This window comes from Camelus bactrianus, chromosome 33 (genome assembly GCF_048773025.1).
Source record: "Camelus bactrianus isolate YW-2024 breed Bactrian camel chromosome 33, ASM4877302v1, whole genome shotgun sequence".
NCBI classification, from domain to species: domain Eukaryota; kingdom Metazoa; phylum Chordata; class Mammalia; order Artiodactyla; family Camelidae; genus Camelus; species Camelus bactrianus.
In genome coordinates, this window is record NC_133571.1 from 14,291,528 (window position 1) to 14,310,679 (window position 19,152).

At 51.1% G+C, this 19,152-nt stretch overlaps 1 protein-coding gene across 2 annotated transcripts; it reads right to left on the reverse strand.

The window, feature by feature from the left end:
• Positions 1-6,044: 6,044 nt before the first annotated feature.
• On the reverse strand, positions 6,045-10,837 carry THY1 (Thy-1 cell surface antigen). Of its 2 annotated transcripts, none has more exons than XM_074357018.1 (4): positions 10,692-10,837; positions 8,713-8,770; positions 7,760-8,095; positions 6,045-7,304 (listed from the first exon to the last, which is right to left on the reverse strand). In XM_074357018.1, the coding sequence occupies exons 2-4, from the start codon at positions 8,747-8,749 to the stop codon at positions 7,192-7,194; spliced, it is 486 nt and encodes a 161-aa protein (XP_074213119.1). In that variant the 5' UTR covers positions 8,750-8,770; positions 10,692-10,837; the 3' UTR covers positions 6,045-7,191. The 2 variants fall into 2 exon arrangements, with proteins under 2 accessions (XP_074213119.1, XP_074213120.1); XM_074357019.1 differs by lacking the exon at positions 10,692-10,837 and adding an exon at positions 9,193-10,091.
• Between the last annotated feature and the right edge of the window lie 8,315 nt (positions 10,838-19,152).

Consider the following 19,152-nt stretch of genomic DNA (forward strand, 5'->3'; position numbering starts at 1 on the left):
AGGCTGCCCACCTTCCTTCTCACGTGGCCAGCAGTGGCGCACTGAATCAGGCTTGTGCTTCAAATCTCCCTGCCTTCCTCTCCTGCCACTAGCCGGAGAAAGTTCTCTGCTTTTAAGGGCTCGTGTGATTACCTCAGGCATACCTGGACAGTTCCTCTCAAGACCCACTGTGCCATATAACATAACATAATCACGGGGGGACATCTCATCTCAGTCACAGATTTCAGGGATTAGGTGGTATATAACATTGGGAGGCTATTTTTAGAATTCTGCTTCTTTGTTTTCTTCTCCTTCTTGTTCATCAATCTTTCCCTGTCTCCAGAAATAATCACCATCAATATACATGCTCTAGTATCTCCCATCTTAAAAATAAACAACTCTCCCACACCAGTCACAGCAAAACTTCCTGAAAAAGAAGTCTATACTCTCCCATTCACTCTCACTCTCCCACTCCAAAGGGGCTTCTGTTAGCACTGCTACACTGAACTGCTCTTGTTAAAGTTGCTGTTGTGGCATCACAAACACTCCAATGTTTAGTGGCTTTAAACAGTCTATTAATGTGTCTCATGCTGCTGCAGTTGATGGTCTCAGCTGGGAACTTCTCGCTTGGGATTTCTTTCTCATGAGGTTGCAGTTAGCAACAGCTGGGCCTGGAGTCACCCGAAGGCTCAGCTGAGCTGGATGTCCAACATGGCCCACTGACACAGCTGGCAGTGGATGGTGGCTGTTGGCTGGGAGCTTAGCTGAAGCTGGTGACTGGAGTGCCTACTTGTGGCCACTATGTGACTTGGGTTCTCAGAATGATAGCTGGGTTCCAAGAGGGTGTGTCCCAGGAGTGAGCACTCCTGGAGAAGCAGGTGGAAGCTGCAAGTCTTCTTATGACCTTGCTTTGGAAGTCATGCAGCATGACTTCTACCATACGCTACCAGTCATAAGCAAGACACAGGACCATGCCAGGCTCAAGGGGATGGGATTACAAGGGGCATATTTTACTTAGAGGACCATATTTGCAGACTAGCTACCATAGTCACCAACTTGGTGCTGGTCTTAATTGGCTTCTTAGTATCTGTTGACCTAGTTGATTGTTTTATTTCAAAACTTTTCCTTCTCTGGCTCCACAGACCCCTGGCTTTCCTCTTTCCTCACTGGCTGCTCTTTAATCTCCCTTGCTTTTCTGTAAACTCTAAATATTGGACCACCTCTGGTTCTAGGCCTAGGCTCAATTATTTCTCTATAATTATCTTCCTCCATGATCTTACTTGTCCCATGGTCAGTGCCTACCACTCAAATGCTGATGTCTCCAAATTTTATCTCTAACCCTGACCTCTCACCTGTGCTTAGGACTGTGATACCCAGCTGCCTTCTAGATATTCCATTTAGGTGTCTAATGGGCATCTCAGATTTAACATATGCACTTCTTCACCCCAGTGCTCCCCCATCCTTTTCTATCTCAACAGATGGCATCATCATCCATTCATTGTTCAAGCAAAAAAACCCCCAAAACCCAAGGGTCATCCAGGACTTCTTCTCCCTTCTTTTCAACACTCCACCCCCATCCAAACCACTAGTAAGCAAGTCCTCTCTGTTTTGGGTGCCTGGCATTAATATATTTCTTTAGCTAGATTTGATGTATATTATTTAGCAAACGAATACATTTACAGAGACAAAAAGTATTACCAAGTTTATCATGTAAAAGCAGTCTGTTACCCCATCCTACATTTTTATTCCCCAGAGCAACTACTCTCAACTATTTTAGCTAGTTTTTCTGCTACTTGCTTCTATATTTAGATTTTTCTCATATAGATAGCTGTTTCTTGATTTTTCAATTTTAAGTATTATCTGTTGGCTTTCACCTATGGAAAACGAGGGTTAGCTTTCTTGTACGCTCATTTCCTCCCTCACCAAACACATATACTTATCCTTCTCCCAGCCTCCAGTATAGCTTTGTCACAATTTTTGGTTAAAATAGCTGTTTAGTGTTTATATTAGTATGACTCTGTCGATATTTCTAGCTATGTAATGTGCTATATGATTAGAATTCTTCTTTTCCTCCCTCTGGAGTTAATACTTGCCCCCTTTTTTTTTTTTTTTTTTTTTTTTTTTGGTTGTTGTGAATTTCAAAAACCCCTTATTTTTAAAATAGTTAAAGATTTACAGGAAGTTACAAAAATAGTGTGAAGAGGTCCTGAGGACCCTTCATGCAGTTTTCCCCAGTGGTAACATCCAACATGAATGCAGCACAACATCGGAACCAGAAAATTGCTGTTGGTGAAGTCCGCAGACCTTCCTCAGATTTCACCGGTCCTCCCAGTTTTAACTGTATGTATCTCAGAGTCACCCCTTCTGTTTTTGCCATACCATTTTTATCCCAGCTGCCATCAGCTCTCTTAGGACCACAGCAATATCCTGATTTCTGCTGTTGTTCCTCTCCAGTCTATTTTCCACAAAGCAGCAAGAGGGATCTTCTAAAAATATTATTAGGTCAAATCCTTTATCCTTTCCCTGTTGCTCTTAGAATGAAATTCAAACTCTTCACCAGGACCTCCAAGGCCTCCTGGGACCTGGCTCTTACCTACCTCCTCAGTGACCCCTTGCACCCCTCCTCGCCCAGACACCCTTCCTATTCCCTCTGTCTGGCTGTGCTCCTGCAGCTTTCAAATGGCTGGCCTTTTCTCATCCTTCCTGTCTTAGCTCAGTGGCCCCCTGCTCAGGTCGTCCCTGATCATCCGACTAAAGTGGGCCCATCCTTCTCTTGCTGCCTTCTACGGGTAGATGATCTATAGTAACCTCATTTACTTATTGCCTTACTTGCTCCCTGTCTGCCTCCTATTCTGCAACGTAAGTTGTATGCGGGTAGGAACTTGTCTGTACCACTCACTGCTCTGTCCTCACTGCCCTGCACAGATAATTACCCTCCCTGTCACGGAGTGCACACTTGGCAAATGTTTAAATGGAGACGACTGGGTCAGGGACCCTGATGATGGGCCCATGTGCTCTGACAGCTCGACCATCGCTAGGAATCCAGGCTGCTATCTTGTACTTTGTCATTTGTAACCCACAGCTTCTATCTCGTAGTCCAAGATGGCTGCTCCAGTTCCAGCCATCAGCCCTGCATTCCAGCCAGCATGAAGGTGAAAGGGTTTCACATTCTCCCTTTAAAAGCACTTCATGGAAATTATACACATTATTTTGTGCTAGTGTTCCATTGGACAGAACTTAACCACATATACACACCTTGCTACAAGGGAGCCGGGAAATGTAGTCTTTATTATGGACCATGTATTCTAGTTCTAGTTTGTGGGTCATATTGCTGAGAAAGAAGAAAAGAATGCATGTTGGGAAACCTCGAAGTCATCTCTGCCACTGTTTTCCCGCCTATAGTACCAATCACTGTGCTGAAATAAATTCTTCACTTCTTATTGGACTGGGGCTGTGTCTTTTACCTCTTAGCACAGACAGGTGCTTAATGTTTGTTATATAAATAAATGATTCCAGGGCTTCCATCTTATTTTAGAAATTAGAGAATTGAGGCACTGGAGGGTGAAGTGACTAGGGTCACCTAGCCCAGGTTCCCACTGAATTCAGGGAACTGCTTTCCTGCAGACTGGGTAGGTGGCCTCTGTTGACCATGTCCACTGCCAGGCACTCTTACCTCTGATTCTGGGCAGCTCCAGCCATCCAAGGCCCCTTCCGGGTGTGGAGCCACACTTGGCTCCATGGAACTCTCCCGTTGGTCCTCCGCTGCCCTCTACAGCATGTATCCACTTCCAAACCTTCCCTGCCCCAAGGTCTTCCCTTGGTCAGGCAACGACGCCTCCTGGGGGTCTTCACAGAACACGATCCTCTCCTAGGGGTGGGGGATACTTGGAGCCTGAGAGCCCTGGGCAGGAAGGCCATCCCACCTTTGTCCTGAAGCCCTCTTGGGTTAGCAGGAGGAAGCTGACGACCCTTACTCTTTGCCAGAACTCTGAAGGATCCCAGACCCAAGGATTCCTTAATGGTAGATGAGGAAATGGTTTACTCTTAGCCCAGGACTTGTTCTTTCACATGTGGAGACAAACCTGCCCATCACAATGTGGAAACTGCAAACAGAGAGGAAAGGGATGTCATGCTGAGGGGGCTGGAGGACGCGTGTCGCAAGTGCCCTGGACAGCCGGTACATTTATTGGTTAGCCAGAGGAAGTCCCTCCATCTCCCCGTGGTGCTCTCCCGCCTTTCCCTAGGGGGCCCTGGATGTCAGGGAAGTCCTCACACTGCGCCCTGTGCTGCTGTTCCTCTGTCTCGGTGGACGATCCAACCAGAAATGGGGGTGTGGAGAGGGGCTTCTTCTGTCGCTATTGAGCAAGAATTCCATGTCCTAAGGTAGGGACAGAGATGGCAGAGGGGAACGTGGGAGATGGATGAGGAGGAGTGGGAAGGCGGTTGATGGGGTGGGGTCTGGGCATGTGTGCAGGAACCTGGGAGGGCCCCAGCCCTCTTTGTAATTAGCCAAGTCACTACAGATGCCCTGCAGCACCTCACAGCTCTCCTGACATGGCCAGAGAGGACCTGGTGGCTGTCGTGGCCTGCCTCTGAAAGTCCCCGGCAGCCTCAGCCTGCAGAGCGGTCCTTCTGGGTCGCCCTATGCTGTGAGGCCCGGTGGCCCTGACTAAGTCGTAGGGCCCCTTCTCAGGCCTAGGTCTGGTCCTCTCTTCTCTGTTCTTGCCCTCCTATGGTCCCTAGGCCTCTGACAGCCTCTGTGTCTTCTGAAGCTAACCCCCACCCCTGTGGGCCTCAGGCTCTCCTCCCTGAAGCGTGGCTGCTGTGGGCAAGGTGTCTGCCCAGGATGCTGGTAGGGTGGCTGCTAAATTCTTCAGGGAAACAGAACCAGGCTGTGACACAGACCATACCAGAGGCTCACACAGGTACCAGGGTCTCACGGTATTCTCACGCTTGAGGCTTCCCAGTTCTTCCAGAAAGACCTTCCAGCTTTGGCTCTTACTACCCCGAGGGTAGCATCTGAACTCCCTCCCCCTATGAAGGCTCCTTTCATTTTTTGGCTGCAAGCAGGGCAGAGCAAGAGGGGCCTGTGTCCATGATGTCCCTGCATCTGGAGACCCCAGGCTGTCTGGCCTGGGCTGAGTGGCTGACACCCTGCACGGGGGGGAGGGGGGGACGGGGATGGGCTCTGTGGTCGGTGACCCAGGCAGCTCCCTCTCTTACTTGAGGGCTCCTCTTGTCCTCTTTGGGCACAGCTGCTACATAGGCCACTGGCAAGGCACAGGCATTGATGGGAGATGTCAGGCAGTGTGGGAGTCAGTGGCATAAATTTAGATCCTGGGCCTTTAAGCAAATGCTCAGGAAAAAAACCATCCTACCCAGAGCTAAATACCAAATGAGTCAGCTTCTGGATAGTTACCACCCTCCTCCCCCAAATTCCCCTGCAAAGCAGGGAAGGCTGTCTGGGGGCTGCCTCACTCTGCCAGCAACTGCAACCTAGAATCACCCTGGGATGCTGTTCTAGTCCGCAGTGCCAGGGGTCGCTGTTCGCATTCCACTCAGTGGCTTTTAGGGGAGGGAGCCAGCGATGGGCCTCAGTGTTCCCTCCCCACCCTCGGTCCTTTGGATAGCTGTGCTGGTTTTAAGAGGTTTGTCTTTACTCCTTGGTGATGTGGGCAGCTCCCAAGGCTCCCGCACGTCCTCTCCATAGCAGATGTGACTTGATGGGGGGAGAACAACCAGATCTGAGAAGAAAAACGTGGACTCCACACCGTAGTGCTTTTTAGCATATTCTGGAACCAGTGCCATGCGGCTTGGCCATTGGAGTCTGTCCTTCCTGCCAGGTGAGTCAGCAGAGATGGAACATACGTTTTTTAGGGCAAACGTGCCACGTTAGAGTGGTTCTGAGAAGCCGGGCACACAGTGGTCCAGCCCTGTGGGCAGCGGGGGAGAGGAAGGGCTGCTGAAAGTAGGGAAGGGGGAGACAGGGAGGTGGCAGGCAGGCCTCTGGCTAAGGGAGGGGGACAGGCCTGGAGACAGAGGAGCAAAGCAGACTGACAGGAGAATGGATTCCAGAGGCTTGGTTTTATTGTACAGTATTCTTTTTCCCCAATGAGATGCCGTAAGCTGTGGTGGCACTACACATGGTCACGAGACAGGGCAGGGCCGCCGGGTGGGGGGCTGGGTGTTGGGAAAAGCCATCTCTTGAGGCATGTCCCATTCATGGGTCTCACCCAACGGCCTGCCTCAGGCCCCCCAGAGGTCCTGAGAAGGCAGGCCTAGGGGGCAGGGGGTGTCTGAAGGCTGAGGCACTGATAGGGGAGGAGGGAAGAGCCTCCAGGAGAAACACTTGGGCCACTCTGGGCGGCTCCGGGGCTCCACCTGGCCTGACTTACTGTCTCCAGGTCAGAGTTCCAGGAGCTCTCAGGAGCTTGGGATAGCCTGGGAGGGGGCGTGTCCTCCTCTGCCAACCTCCCAACTCTGGTTGAGCCGGTGAGAGACACTAGGCTCCCAGTTTTAGCTTCCTCAGCTGGGGCAGATGAGGGACTCTCCCTTCTACCCTGCCTCTCCAACCCATCAGCACCACTTTCTGGGCAGAACCTGCATTCTCACTGGACCCAGGCCCCTTGGGAACTTCTGCAGGGATAAGAAGACAGCTTTTTTGCTGTGGCAGAAAGTGCTCCTGGACATGCTCAGTCCTGTCCTCACATGACGGGCCACAAGTGCTTGGCGGCGCCCTCACATCCCGGGTCTGCAGGTGCCATTCCTGCCTGCTGACCCCCTCCCCTTTCCTCATCCAGGTCTCTCCCAGGCCCCTGGTCCCAGTGGGCAAGGATGATCTCCCACCTGCCAGGGGCTGATATCCCTCCATCCTACACCCCTCCCATCCCTTCACTCTCCATCAGGTTCCCAGCCCTGGCTTCCCTTTTCACGAACTCCAAAGAAAAGGAAGGAAAAGCCCTAAATAAACCAGACAGAAGCAGCTCTGGAACAAAGAGTACAAATAGCCAGTGGCGTGCGGAGAGGGTACGAGGTGGCAGTGGCAGAGAGGGTGGATAATGGCATGCAGCACTGGGATTCCTTAGGAGGGGTAGGGTCCCCATTTCTCCCCGAGGTGTGTGAGGCATTGGGGGGAGGGGGTTAGCTGACTCAGAGAAGTAGACTCTCTGGACTGGGCCTGTGGCTTCCTGTATCCTCCATGGGCCCAACCAGTCACAGGGAGATGAAATCCATGGCCTGCAGGAGGGGCAGGGAGAGCAGGAGCAGCAGCAGCCACGAGGTGTTCTGGACCAGCAGGCTTATGCCCTCACACTTGACCAGTTTGTCTGTGGAGAGAGAATGGGGTAGAGGGGCAGGGCTGGAATGAAGAGAGACCAGGACTCAGGCAGGCGCAGGCCCATTCCCCTGGGGAGGCAGGTGCCATGAGGTCTTAGCTGAATCCAGGGCCGACCTGGTCCAATAGAACCATGTTTCCCATCTGCAGTTTCCTGACATCATCACAAGAAAACTGTAGGTGAGGTAGCCAGCACCGTCCTGTCTTCCAGGTAGGGAGGAGGAGGCTTGGGGAAGCCAAGTGATTCACACTTGGCCCTTCCCCCATTCACACTGAGGGCCGTGAATCCCCAGGGCTCAGGCAGCAGTGTGGGGAAGGGGAGAGCGGTTTTGGGGCCACTCCCCTCTCCGGCCCAGCTAAGGGGACTGCCTGCTGTCCCAGCCAGCCCGTTCCTCCCCAGCCTGCCTTTCCCAGCTCATTTGGTCTTGTGTTGAGGGCTTGCCTTACCTCTGAGCACAGAGACATTCTTGTTGGAGATGGTGGGAGGCTGGCCAGAGAGGCGGAGTTCGCATGTGTAGAGTCCCTCATCCTTGGTGGTGAAGCCGGATAAGTAGAGGACCTTGATGTTGTACTTGCTGGAGAAGCTGGTTCGAGAGCGGTATGTGTGCTCAGGCACCCCCACAGTGCCATAGAGCACGTGCTTCTTTGTCTCCCGGGTCAGGCTGAACTCGTACTGAATGGGCAGGCTGGTGGTGTTCTCATGGCGGCAATCTAGACGAAGGCTCTGGTCCACGAGGCAGGCTGTCAGGCTGGTCACCTTCTGCCCACGGGCCACCTGCAAGACTGGCACCAGCAAGGGGAAGCACATGCTTAGCATGCACGTCCTGAGTTCAGTCTCTAGTACCTCCATATAAATACATACCTACCTACCTACCTACCTAATTACCTCCCCCAAAAAAATTAAAAAAAAAAAAGACTGGCACCAGCAGTGCCCTCTCTGAGTTGGGGAGGACCTGCAGAACAGGGGGCCTCCTGCTGCCATTAATAGTAGAGAGGGCCTGCCAGGGAGGGTACAAGGGTTTGCTCTCTGAGTACCTCTCCCCACCCAGAGGTCCCTGAGGGCCAGTCCACCTTCTCCACTGGAAACCCCAGTCTACCTCCCTCATCTGCTCTAGTCCTGGGTCCCACCAATGTGTTCCAGGGTCAGGAGATCTTGGGGGAGAGGATGCAACTGGTTCCCATACGGAGATTCCAACTCAATATGGGGCAGGCTCAGTGACTTGTGTTTCCAAAAGCCACCCCAGGCAGTCAGAAGATGAACAAGATTGTTCAGCTGACTTAGGGAGGAAAAAGGGCCCTCTCTCCCTTAGTCACCTCTGCCTTCTGAGGTCATGAGGAAAAAGCTAGCTTCTGTGAAGGGAAGGAAGCTTGGAATCCCAACCCTGCCCCTTGCCCAGTACCTGTCAGCAAAAGAGCGATGCCAATGGTGGGGTTCATGTTGCCGAGAGCTCAGTCCACCTGGGGGTGGAACAGGATGGGAATCAGCCAAGAGGTGGGACAGGTGTGCCCACAGTTACTGTCAGGGCGAGAGGGCCCCTGGGAGACATGCCATAATGACCATGGTGGGCATCCAAGCCCCTCTCTACTGTCCTCTCCCCTCCTGACTTCTCAGTGAATGTAACACTACCTCTGGGCTCTTCCTGATTGGGGAAATCAAAGGGGATGGGGAACACAGCCTTCAGTGGTATATATCTGTGCCAAGCACTTAGTAGCTGGGTGGCTTTGGGTAAGTGACTTTAACTTGACCCTTGCTACTTCCCTTCTGGAAGGCAAGGACTTCCTATTTGCTTTTCAAGGGGAAACCACCAATTCCTAAACAGTTCCTGGCATGTAACAGATGCCCAAAAGATGCTGAATGAACCTGAGCTTTAGATACCCACAGGGTTGTGATGGGGATTAAGAAAAATGACAGACATCTGGCACTGTTCCATAGTAAGTGATCCACAAACGTTAATTTCTCTCCTCTTAGATGACTGTGTGGGTAGGGATGACGTCAGGTATGTGTGTGGCTCCAGGTAAGACTGTATTAGGTGCACAGCTAAGGGTGTTCCCGGTTGGGTAAGAGGAAAAGCGACAGTGCTCTCCAATTGCATTTGTTCTCTGCATCCAAACCAAGATGTTTCCAATGGTCCAGCTCTCCGGGTGGAATTCCTGGGTGTGCGGTTTCCCAGTCCGGCTTCAGTAGCCTCCCTGCCTAGGCTCTCTGCCCTGTCTTTTTTTTTTTTTTGCAGCCTAGGCTGGATCAATATCCTGGCGAGGCGACATGGAGCGGGTAGCCTAGCCTGTCCGCAGCAGCGCTGGCCAGGGAGAAGCCAGCGGAGGGGCGTGCGCCTGTAGGGCGCGCCTCTCGCTGCTTCCTGGATCCCGGGCGGTCAGCCCTGCGGGGCGGGGCGGGGCGAGGCTGGGGTCCCGCGGAGGCCGCGGCTGCAGTCTGTTCCATCTCGGACCCCTGCAGGGAGGGACCCGAAAGAGCTGTTGGGGGAAGAAAGGGGTCGACATCTGGTTTTGATTAGCAGATACTGAGTTACAGAGGAGGGGTGCGAGCTTGAGCTCTAGGAGGGGAAGGGGGAAGGGGCAGCTAGAACTAGAAAGGAAGAAATGGGGCTGATGGGAGGGGGATGTAGAGCCAAAGGGAGGGGTAGAGCGCGGTAGGGCAGGCGCAGTCTGTTTTTGGTTTTCTCGACCTTGTGTCCCCGCAGCCAAGAACCCGAAGAAGCTTCGCGCTCCTTCCCTCCCTAGCCTGTATTCGACCAACCCCACCCTTATACCGTTTCCATATTCCAATCTTTTCCCTTCCCAAATGAGGTCCCTCTCCCCCTCATCCTTTTCCAGTTCTCGCCTCCCCCGCCTGCCTGCCTCCCCCTAGTCCCCGCCCGCGGCACTGCGGTTTACCGTGCCTTGGGTGCCCCGCACTCAGTCGGCCGCGAGGCCGAAGGGCAGAAATTCCCTCCAGTGTGCGGTCTTCCTCTCTCCCTCCCCCACCCCCAGCCATTTCACCGCCCCCTGCCCCCGCCTTTGCGAGCCGGGTTTGGGGAAGTCTCGGTGGAGAGCAGACAGACAAGGCTGTCCTTAGCGCCCTTCCTCCCGGTTCTCCTCCAGCGCCCCAGTCCCAGGCAAACGACCCCACAGCCTACCGGGGCTCCGGCGAAAGCCCCGGAGCGCCTACCCCGAAAGGCGGGGTCCGCCGCGGCCCCTGGCCTGCAGCAGTGGCACCCCGCCCCAGCCCCTGCTTGGGCAGCAGGCTCCCTCCGCACGCACTGCGCGGCTCCTTCCCAGGGCGCCCTCGGACCGTTTTCCAAAGCCTCGGGTTGGGTGGGCTGGCGTGGGCGCCTCGGGCCCATCGCTGCCCCCCGGGCCCCGCCCCGGCTCCAGCTCTCACCTGGGCTCCGGTGCTCCGCCGCAGCAGCCTCCTTCCGACGCGCCGCCGCCTCCAGTTGCTGCACCCTGCCCGGGGCCCGCAGTTTTCACCCGGGGTGGGAGAAGAGATGCGGGGAGGGCCCGGGGGCTCGGCCAATCAGAGGCTGAGTGGGGAGCGAGAAAGGATGGCAGAGGGAGGAGAAGGCGGTCCGATATTGGTGTGGGAGAGTGGCCAATGCAGCAAAAGGGGACCCTCACCCTGTGGCTGGCAGGCCTGGCCAGGGACGGGAGGGTTCAGGACCCGGGAGATTAGGGTGGGGCCGCTCAGGAAACGCTAGCCCCCTCCCAGAGCCCCGCTAAGTTTGCTCCTCTTTTAAGGCTTTAACCCTTTCTTCTGACCCAGGCTTCTGAAGTCTGTGGGGAAACCAAGGGCTAAGGGGTGGAGGATGGAGGCCAGCAACTGGGCCCCCTTAGGCAGCGCCCACGCCTCCTCGTTTCCTTTTTAGCTGGAGCACATCTATCTCCGTGGGAGCCTCCAGTGAGGTTTTTGGTATTGGAACGGTCCAGGCTTTCTCTAAAGGAAGATGGTGGGGTGTTTTTTTCACATTGGAGAAGCCTTTTAGAAGCACGACAGGTACTGCACCGTTCCCAGTCCCCAGCTCGGCCCCACCCCGCTCACCCAGCCTACAACACCCTGGGGCGCTCAGTCCCCCTCAGTGCCTGGGCCAGCACTTCCTGGCACCGGAAGGCACAGCGCTGGCACTTCCTGGCACAGACAGCTAGAAGGTTCTTCTCAATTTCAGGCACTCCTCCTGCCCTCACTCCCTCCGGTGTCCCTGAATACTGTTGCCTAGTCTTTAGACAAGGGAAGGGTGCTGCCCTCCACCAAGCACTGTGCCTGGCACATTCCGTCCATGGCCTCACGAACCCCGCCACAATCTGTCAGGTTCATCCGCCCCACTCCATCCCACTTCATAGCCAATATGTGGGAGAGCTGGCCAGTTGACCTGGGCTGTGGAACCCCCATCCTCAGTGCTGAGCCAGTCTAAGTCTGCATCCCAGCCCAGTGGGAGGAGAAACTGTGGAACTGTGGGTAGGGGGAGGAGATGGGACCAACTAGAAAGGAATAGCAGATACCAAGCTTTTAATCCCCTGGGGCACCCCACCTAGCCCCGTCAGTTTGAAGCCCTAGGATTTATTTTTTTATATTTAATTTTGTTTTATATCCAGTGCTGATCACTTGTCTCTTCCACCCACAGGTGAGGTGATTTTTTTTTTTTTTTTGAGTAATGTTTTCTTTGATTGATTTGCATCCTTATGGCCTCTTTGTGAATTCTAGTCCGGACATTTTGTGGGCTGGCGGCATCCCCCGCCCCCCACCATCTCCCTACCCATTCTCATATTTCCTCATAGAAGTCAGCCCTGGCACCTTTGCTGCAGCTTCTATTACTGTAATGGCACTGTTGGAAGCCATCCCTGGGCTAGCACTAGAATAAGCCTCGAAGATGATAGAGTCCAGGGGCCACTGGCTTTGGTAAACAACAGAAGCTTCTGGAGCACTTTATGAGAAATGGAGCTGCCCTGGTCCACCTGGGATCTCCCTGATCTAGAAGTAGCCTGCAATTATCACAAATTCCCCAGGGTCTGGGGACTGTAGACTATCTCTCTTCATCGATCAGGTGACCTGGCTTCTCCTTATAGGGTAATTTTTAAGGCCCTGGATGTCCTGGCCCCTGGCTGCTGACCACCACCACCTCGTCTTTCCCACTCATCTTCCGGCTGCATTCCAGACATGCTGCTTCTTCCCTGTCACTCCACGTAGTGTGTTCTGACCTGCTTAGCAGCTTTCTGGTTCTCAGGCCAGGGATCTTTCCTATCAGAACACAGTTGCTTTCGTTGCTTTAGCTTTGGCCTAAGCTTCCCCTGACCCCGCCCTACCACACACACAGATGAGGCTGGAGATGTTTCCTTTTTTTGGAGCAGGACACGAGGATACACCCAGAAGCTCCTTAACTACAGAAGACATCTGGGCTCTGGCTGCTCTGTTTCCCACTCTATGGCCCAGTCTGAGTGTTGCTGGATGGAAGGCCTAGCTGTGCTATTTTGATAAGGTTACGAGGACCTGGCCTACTTTCTGGGTCCCCAAGCACTTTACTTCAGGAAGGGGAGGAGAGTGTGGACTCTAGAGGGTGTGGCAATTGTATGCCTGCTAAAGCAAGGTCTCGGGCTGGTTGGAGTTCATGGCTCAGATGAGACATTTAGGGGCTGAGATGGAACACAGGGCAGTGATGGGGAGGAGGTTTAAAAACTCCCACTTGCTAGTGGGACAGGATAAGAGTGCTGAAAGCAGGAAGGGTTTAGAAAAACCCACCCAAAGCAAGATTTCCTGTGAGACTGTGACTGCCCTATTGGTCCCTTGGATTTTTCCTCTCCCATCATCTCCAGTTGCCTTATCTAGAGACACATGGAGTAAATACTCCTCTAAAAATGCACATTCCTTTAGGATGACCAAGGGACTACCAGCCATTGTCTCTTATTTTTGACTGCTTTCATCAGATTGTCTTCATAGAATCACAGAGGTGGCAGAAGCCATATCATCATCTTATAGCTAGAAACTGAAGCTCAAGAAAGATAATGATTTGTCAAAGACCAGACAAGTACTTTGGAGCCCAGCTGGACTAGCTAGATCCCAGATCTCCTGAATGCACGGACACAGCTCACCACTGCTCCCAGGGTGGGTCTTCCGACTTCTGCTAGACTGATTTCACTGGTCCCTAGTGAAATGAGAAAAACAAGGACAATGTGGGGTATTGTGTGAACATAGCTGCCAGGCTGCTACCTTGTTCTGATCGCCTCCAAGTCACTCTGTTGATAAGGGAGGATCCCAGATTCCCACCTTGGGGTTTTAGAGATGGTTGAACATATGACACCTGATACTGGACAGATGTGAGTGACAGCAGTTTATTGGTCACATGTGCTCACAGCCTAGAGGAAGACACCACGTGCCAGGCACTGCCACCTGCCATAAAGACTTGCACTCAGGAACCGTGAACAAGCAGGAGCTGTGGGAGGCAGACTTTGTCTCATCCAAAAGGTGGGATGCCTGTTTCCTGCAGGAGGACATGATTGGCTTGTTTGAATAGTTCTGTGGGCTGGCAGGGGACTGAAGCCTGCTTCTCAGAGATGAGCAGGAACTATGTCTGGTTCCCCATGAAAAGGAGGGTTAACTGGCCTGAGGAACTTAGCAGCAGAAGCTGATCATTGGAAAGGAGAACTTATGGTTAGGCCACTTGAGACCGTCCCAGTTTTATCAGATGAAAAGACAGTACCTACTAGAGAGTCCTAATTTTGGGATTATTGAGGCCACACACCTGCTATTCCTTGTGGTGGCCTATACTTTCATTCTAAGATTATACCTTTCCACTTTTTTGAAGTGATAGTGGTAGATGGTGAGTTTTTAATGTCCTTTCGAGGCAAAAAAAAAAAGGAAAGTGGTAACTCAAACTTCTTTGGAAATGTGACTGGTCTACAAAATTAAAAAATCCTCGAACGACTGCTCTACACTCTGCTGCTTCACCTAATGTGTGGTTGAGGTCAAGTCCCTGAGTGAGGTCACTCCCTGAAGAACTGCATGTTTGGCTGGAGACAAAGAATAAAAGTTTCTCTGAGAATGCAGGGCAGAGGAAGAGAGGACAAAGCACCAAGGGAGATCAAAATTTCAACATTTATTTAAGAAACTTAATTCATGGATGCTTAATTAATCAAAGACATTGTTGTTCTAGGCACAGGGCTGGACCCTGGGGATATAAAGATTGATGGAGCGCTATCTCTGTGCTCAAAGGCTTGTCCAGTGGGGGAGATAGAAATGGTAAATGGATTATTTGAAAACAGTAGGGTAGGTGCAGAGGTAGAGATGTGTATAAAGTATTGTGGCAGCTGAAAGGAGGGGCAACTAATGACCCAGCCTGTTAGAGTGGCCTCGTTGGAGAAAGGGAGGCATGAACTGAGTCCTTAAAGACGAATGGGAGTTGCCCAAGTGTGGTGGACTGTGACAGTAATGGCCTCCAACAAATCATTCAACCCAATACTCTTGCCCTTATGCAATCCCCTTCTGCCCTGACTCTGGGCTTGGCCATGTGCCTTGCTTTGGTCAATGAGCCCTCAGCAAATGAGATGCAAGCAGAAGCTTGATAAGTGTTTGTACGTTGGGACTTGCCTTCTTGGAATTTAGTTGCCATGTGAGGAAATTTGAGCTAGCCACGTGGAGAACTGAGAAGCCTTAGTTTCTATCAACCACCATTTGGGGTCAACTAGCCCCCTGTTGACCTGCTACATGATCACAAAAAGCATCTGTAGTCCCAACTAATGCCACATAGAACACAAATGAAACGACCCCAATAAGCTTACTAAGATGGTTCTAACACCTGGATTGAAATTCTTTGATCTTCCTTTCTCAAGAAGTGAAGTCTGTGTTTCCTTGAAATCTCAGTGGGCTTGTGACTGCTTCCACCAGTAGAACATGGCAGAAATGACGCTAAAAGACTTTTGAATTTAGATCTTAAAAAGGCCATAAAGCTTTTACTTTGTTTGCTGAAACACTTACTCTCAGAGCCGCCATATAAACTGTCTGACTACTCTGGGCCACGCTGTAGAAGCCCCAGTCCCATGGAGAGGCATGGCATGGGCACTCTGGTAGACAGTCCCAGGTGAACTTAGCCTTTAGGGTCATTTCAGCCCAGGATTCAGATATGTAACTAAAGAAGCTTCCAGACAATCCCAGCCCCAAGCTGTCTGAGTGGTCGCTTTAAGCAGTTGTTTTAGATGATCTGTTATATAACAATAAGGATCTGACACATAAATTGGTACCTAGAAGTGTGGTGCGGCTTTCAAACCTAAACATGGCAGGGACGATAATCGCTCAGTAAGAGTGCTTGCTTAGCATGCATGAGGTCCTGGGTTCAGTCCTCAGTACCTTCACTAAAATAAAATAAAATAAAATAAAATAAAATAAAATAAAATAAAATAAAATAAAAACCTGAACATGCGGCGCTGGCTTTGGAACTGGGCGGAGGGCAGAGGCTTGAATGATAAGCAGTGAGGCAGCTGCTGTGCAGGCTGGAGAGAGTGAATGCGCTGGTGGGAGAGGCTGGGAAAGCAGTAAGGAAACTGCTTGGAGGCTGGACCAAGGGTGGTGACACATGGTGAAGGGTGGAAAAACAATTGGCAAAGACATTGCTTTTGATAACTTAGAAAATGCGCCTAATGAATTTGTGAATTTGGCTAAAGGGATCTGGAGACGAAACGTTGAAAATTTCATGTGGGTGCTTCTAGCTTGCATGATAGGATAATTCAGGAGAGAGATGAGCTAAATAAGGATCTGTACAGTTTGCTGAGTTGGAAAGGAAAACTAGTTCTCACTTCTGGTCGCTCCAGAAGGCAACAGATTCTCAAAGTGAGAACTGGCCTAAGGGTGAAGATTAAATCAAAGGTTTGATTGTAGAATCTCTGTTCAGACCCCAGGAAGATTAAACGTGCTGCTTAGTAGTTAAACGAAAGGGCTTCTAAGAATAGTAAGGATATTATCCCATAATGGAAATAGAGTCTTCTTTTATTTTTTTTTAATTGACATATAGTTGATTTACAATCTTGTGTTAGTTTCTGGTGCACAGCACAGTGATTCAGTTACATATGTACATATATATTCTTTTTTCATATTCTTTTTCATTAGAGGTTGTTACAAGTTATCGAATACAGTTCCCCGTGCTGTACAGTGGGACCTTGCTATTTATCTCTTCTGTATATAGTAGTTTGTGTCTGCTAATCCCAAACTCCCAATCTATCCCTTCCCCCTAGAGTCTTCTTGAAATTAGTTATGTGTGCGTCCTTTAGTGAACAAAGTGCACCTAATAATACAGAAACCCCATAAACATTTAAAGGGTATTGTATTGGCAAAACTATCTGCGCTAAAAAGGAACGAAACGCTTAAAAATGAAAAGAGGCCTTGGGCTCTTAAACTGTCTATGGGTGGTAAACTGGTCAATATTCACACAGGCCTTTCTTATGGAAAAGAAAATTGTCTCAGAGGGCAGAACCAAGAGCCCAGAGGATATAACTAGAAGCCAAGGAGAACTGGGCTCTATTCAAGTAACATTCTCTGCTTCCGGAGTAGGGGCCCTGATAATGGTGCCTGGCTGGATTTCAGAATTACTTTGAATCTGTGGTTGCTACGTGCCTCCTGTTCCTCCTCTTTTTAATGGGAGCATCTATTGGGGTTATCCTGTGTGTGCTTCACCATTATATGCTGGACACGTGGGGGCAGATGTCTTGTTATTTCACAGGCCTCTGGATCAAAGGAGGGGTTGTAACCCAGGAGATTCTGCCACATCCAGATCTGCTGCATGTTGAGATCACAGGCTTTGAGCCTGGTGTCCTGATCGGATACTACTTTGGGTATTTTGGGAAGTGGGGTATATTTTACATGTGGGCAGGCTATGTGTCCTAAGGGTAGAAGGCAGACTGTGGTAGATTGCTATATTAATGGCTCCCCAGTGAGTCACACCATTTCAATATTGATTCTAGGCTCAGCGATACGACATGCATCTGGCCAATGGGATTTAAGCAAATGTGATACAGGCAGAGACTTTGTTAGTACTTGCCCATTAGGGCTTGCTTCCTGGAACCCGGATGCCATGTGAGTAAGCCCAAGCTAGCAAAATGGAGAGACCTAAACTGAAATGCTCCAGCTAACAGCCCCACTGAATTGCCAGGCATTGAGTGAGCCCTTCCAGGATCATCCAACCCCCAGCCCACCTGTCAACTGACCACAAGTGCACGGATGAGCCCTGCCAAGTCTGTGTGGAGCACAGATGAGCTGTCCCAGCTGATCTCTGACCAATCTGCTGACTCTCAGAATTGTTGCTGCCTTTAGATATTAGTCCGGGTGGTTTGTTACATAGCAATAGGTTACAGATAAACCAGGTGAAGAGAAGAAAGAGTACTGAGGAGAGGGCATGAACAAAGGCATAGATACAAGAACAAAAGCAAAGCAAAGCGGATGTGGGAAAATACACGTGGTCTGAGGCTGCCTGCAGCGGTACACAGTGAAGGGCACACTGGAGAGCTGGGGGAGGGCCCGCGGAGGGAACCTTTGTCTACTTGGACTTGGGTAATGTGGCCCCATCAGAGTTTTACAGGAGGGGTGTGAAATGGCCAGAGAGATGCATTCTTTAGAAAGACTACTCTGGGGCAGTGTGGGGGATGAACAGAGAGCCACATGGACCGTCTCCTGCCCATGTGGTCCTTTACTCTTGCAGTATGTTCAGAGCAGAAGTAGGGAGGTAGAAGGCAACTACTGGAGCCCAGGGTGGTGTGATTGACACTTGCTGAGGTCAGGGTGTCTGCCTATTTTATTTTCTGCTGTATCTCTAGGGCCTCTAGGTCCTGGAGCAAACTAGAACCTCAATAAATCTTTTTGAATGAACATAAAAAGAAATAAGAGCAATCAAGTATTATAGGTGCTATGAAGCAAAAAAAGAGGAAATTCCAAGGAGAGTTTGGGAGAGTGCAGTGGTTGTTTTTCTGGGAAGAAGAAAGGTGTTCCCAGCAGAAGGAGTCTCAGAAACAAAGGCATGGAGGCGTGAGTGGGGTCTGGGCAACTGCACTTTCTGAAGTTCCATGTGGGCTGAGCATGGAGTGGGAGGAAGGGATGGTGCCTGAGCTGTGGCTGGGGAGGGAGAAGGAGCCAGATCCCAGAAGACTGGATTTATCAGGCTAAGGAATTTAGACTTTATGCAGTAAGCGGTGGGGAGACAAGGAAGGCTATAAAGCAGGGGAGAAGTGTGGTGAGACTTGTGTTCTGGAGAGATGAGTGGAAACTGGGGTGACAGCATGGGATTGGAAGGATGCTCAGGAGTGGGTGCGGGGCAACTGGGAGCATAGGTAGTTCGGTTGAGGAAGATGAGGGCCTGAAATTGGGCAGGAGCTATGGAGATGGAAGAGATGGGACAGAGAGGGAGACCCACACAGGAGAATTCAGCACATAGGCACTTCCTAGATGTGTTTAGTGAGGTATTGCAAGAACTCCCAGGTTTCTGGTGTGGATGCTCTGAAAGAAGAGAAGAGATGAAGCACCTATGAGGCAGAAAATCTGAGTTCAGCCTTAGCCACGTGAGCTTGAGGTTCTGTGGGACACACAGAGCAGAGGTCCAGGCTGGGGCCGAGGAGCGTCATCTGAGTGGAGGGCATATCTCTGGTGGGTGTTGGCAGATGAGTGGTGATGATTGCCCGGGGAGCATCATAGGCACAGAGGAAAACGGAAGCCAGGGCAGGACCTGAAGGAGCACTGATACTCAAGCAGCAAGGGAGGGTGAGATGGAGTGCCAGAGGGATGGGAGAAGCAGGGCAGAGCCACACCAAGAAAATGGGCACATTTCTGTGAGGGTGCGGTCAGTGGTGTCAAGTAAAGACCAAAATGTACTCATTAG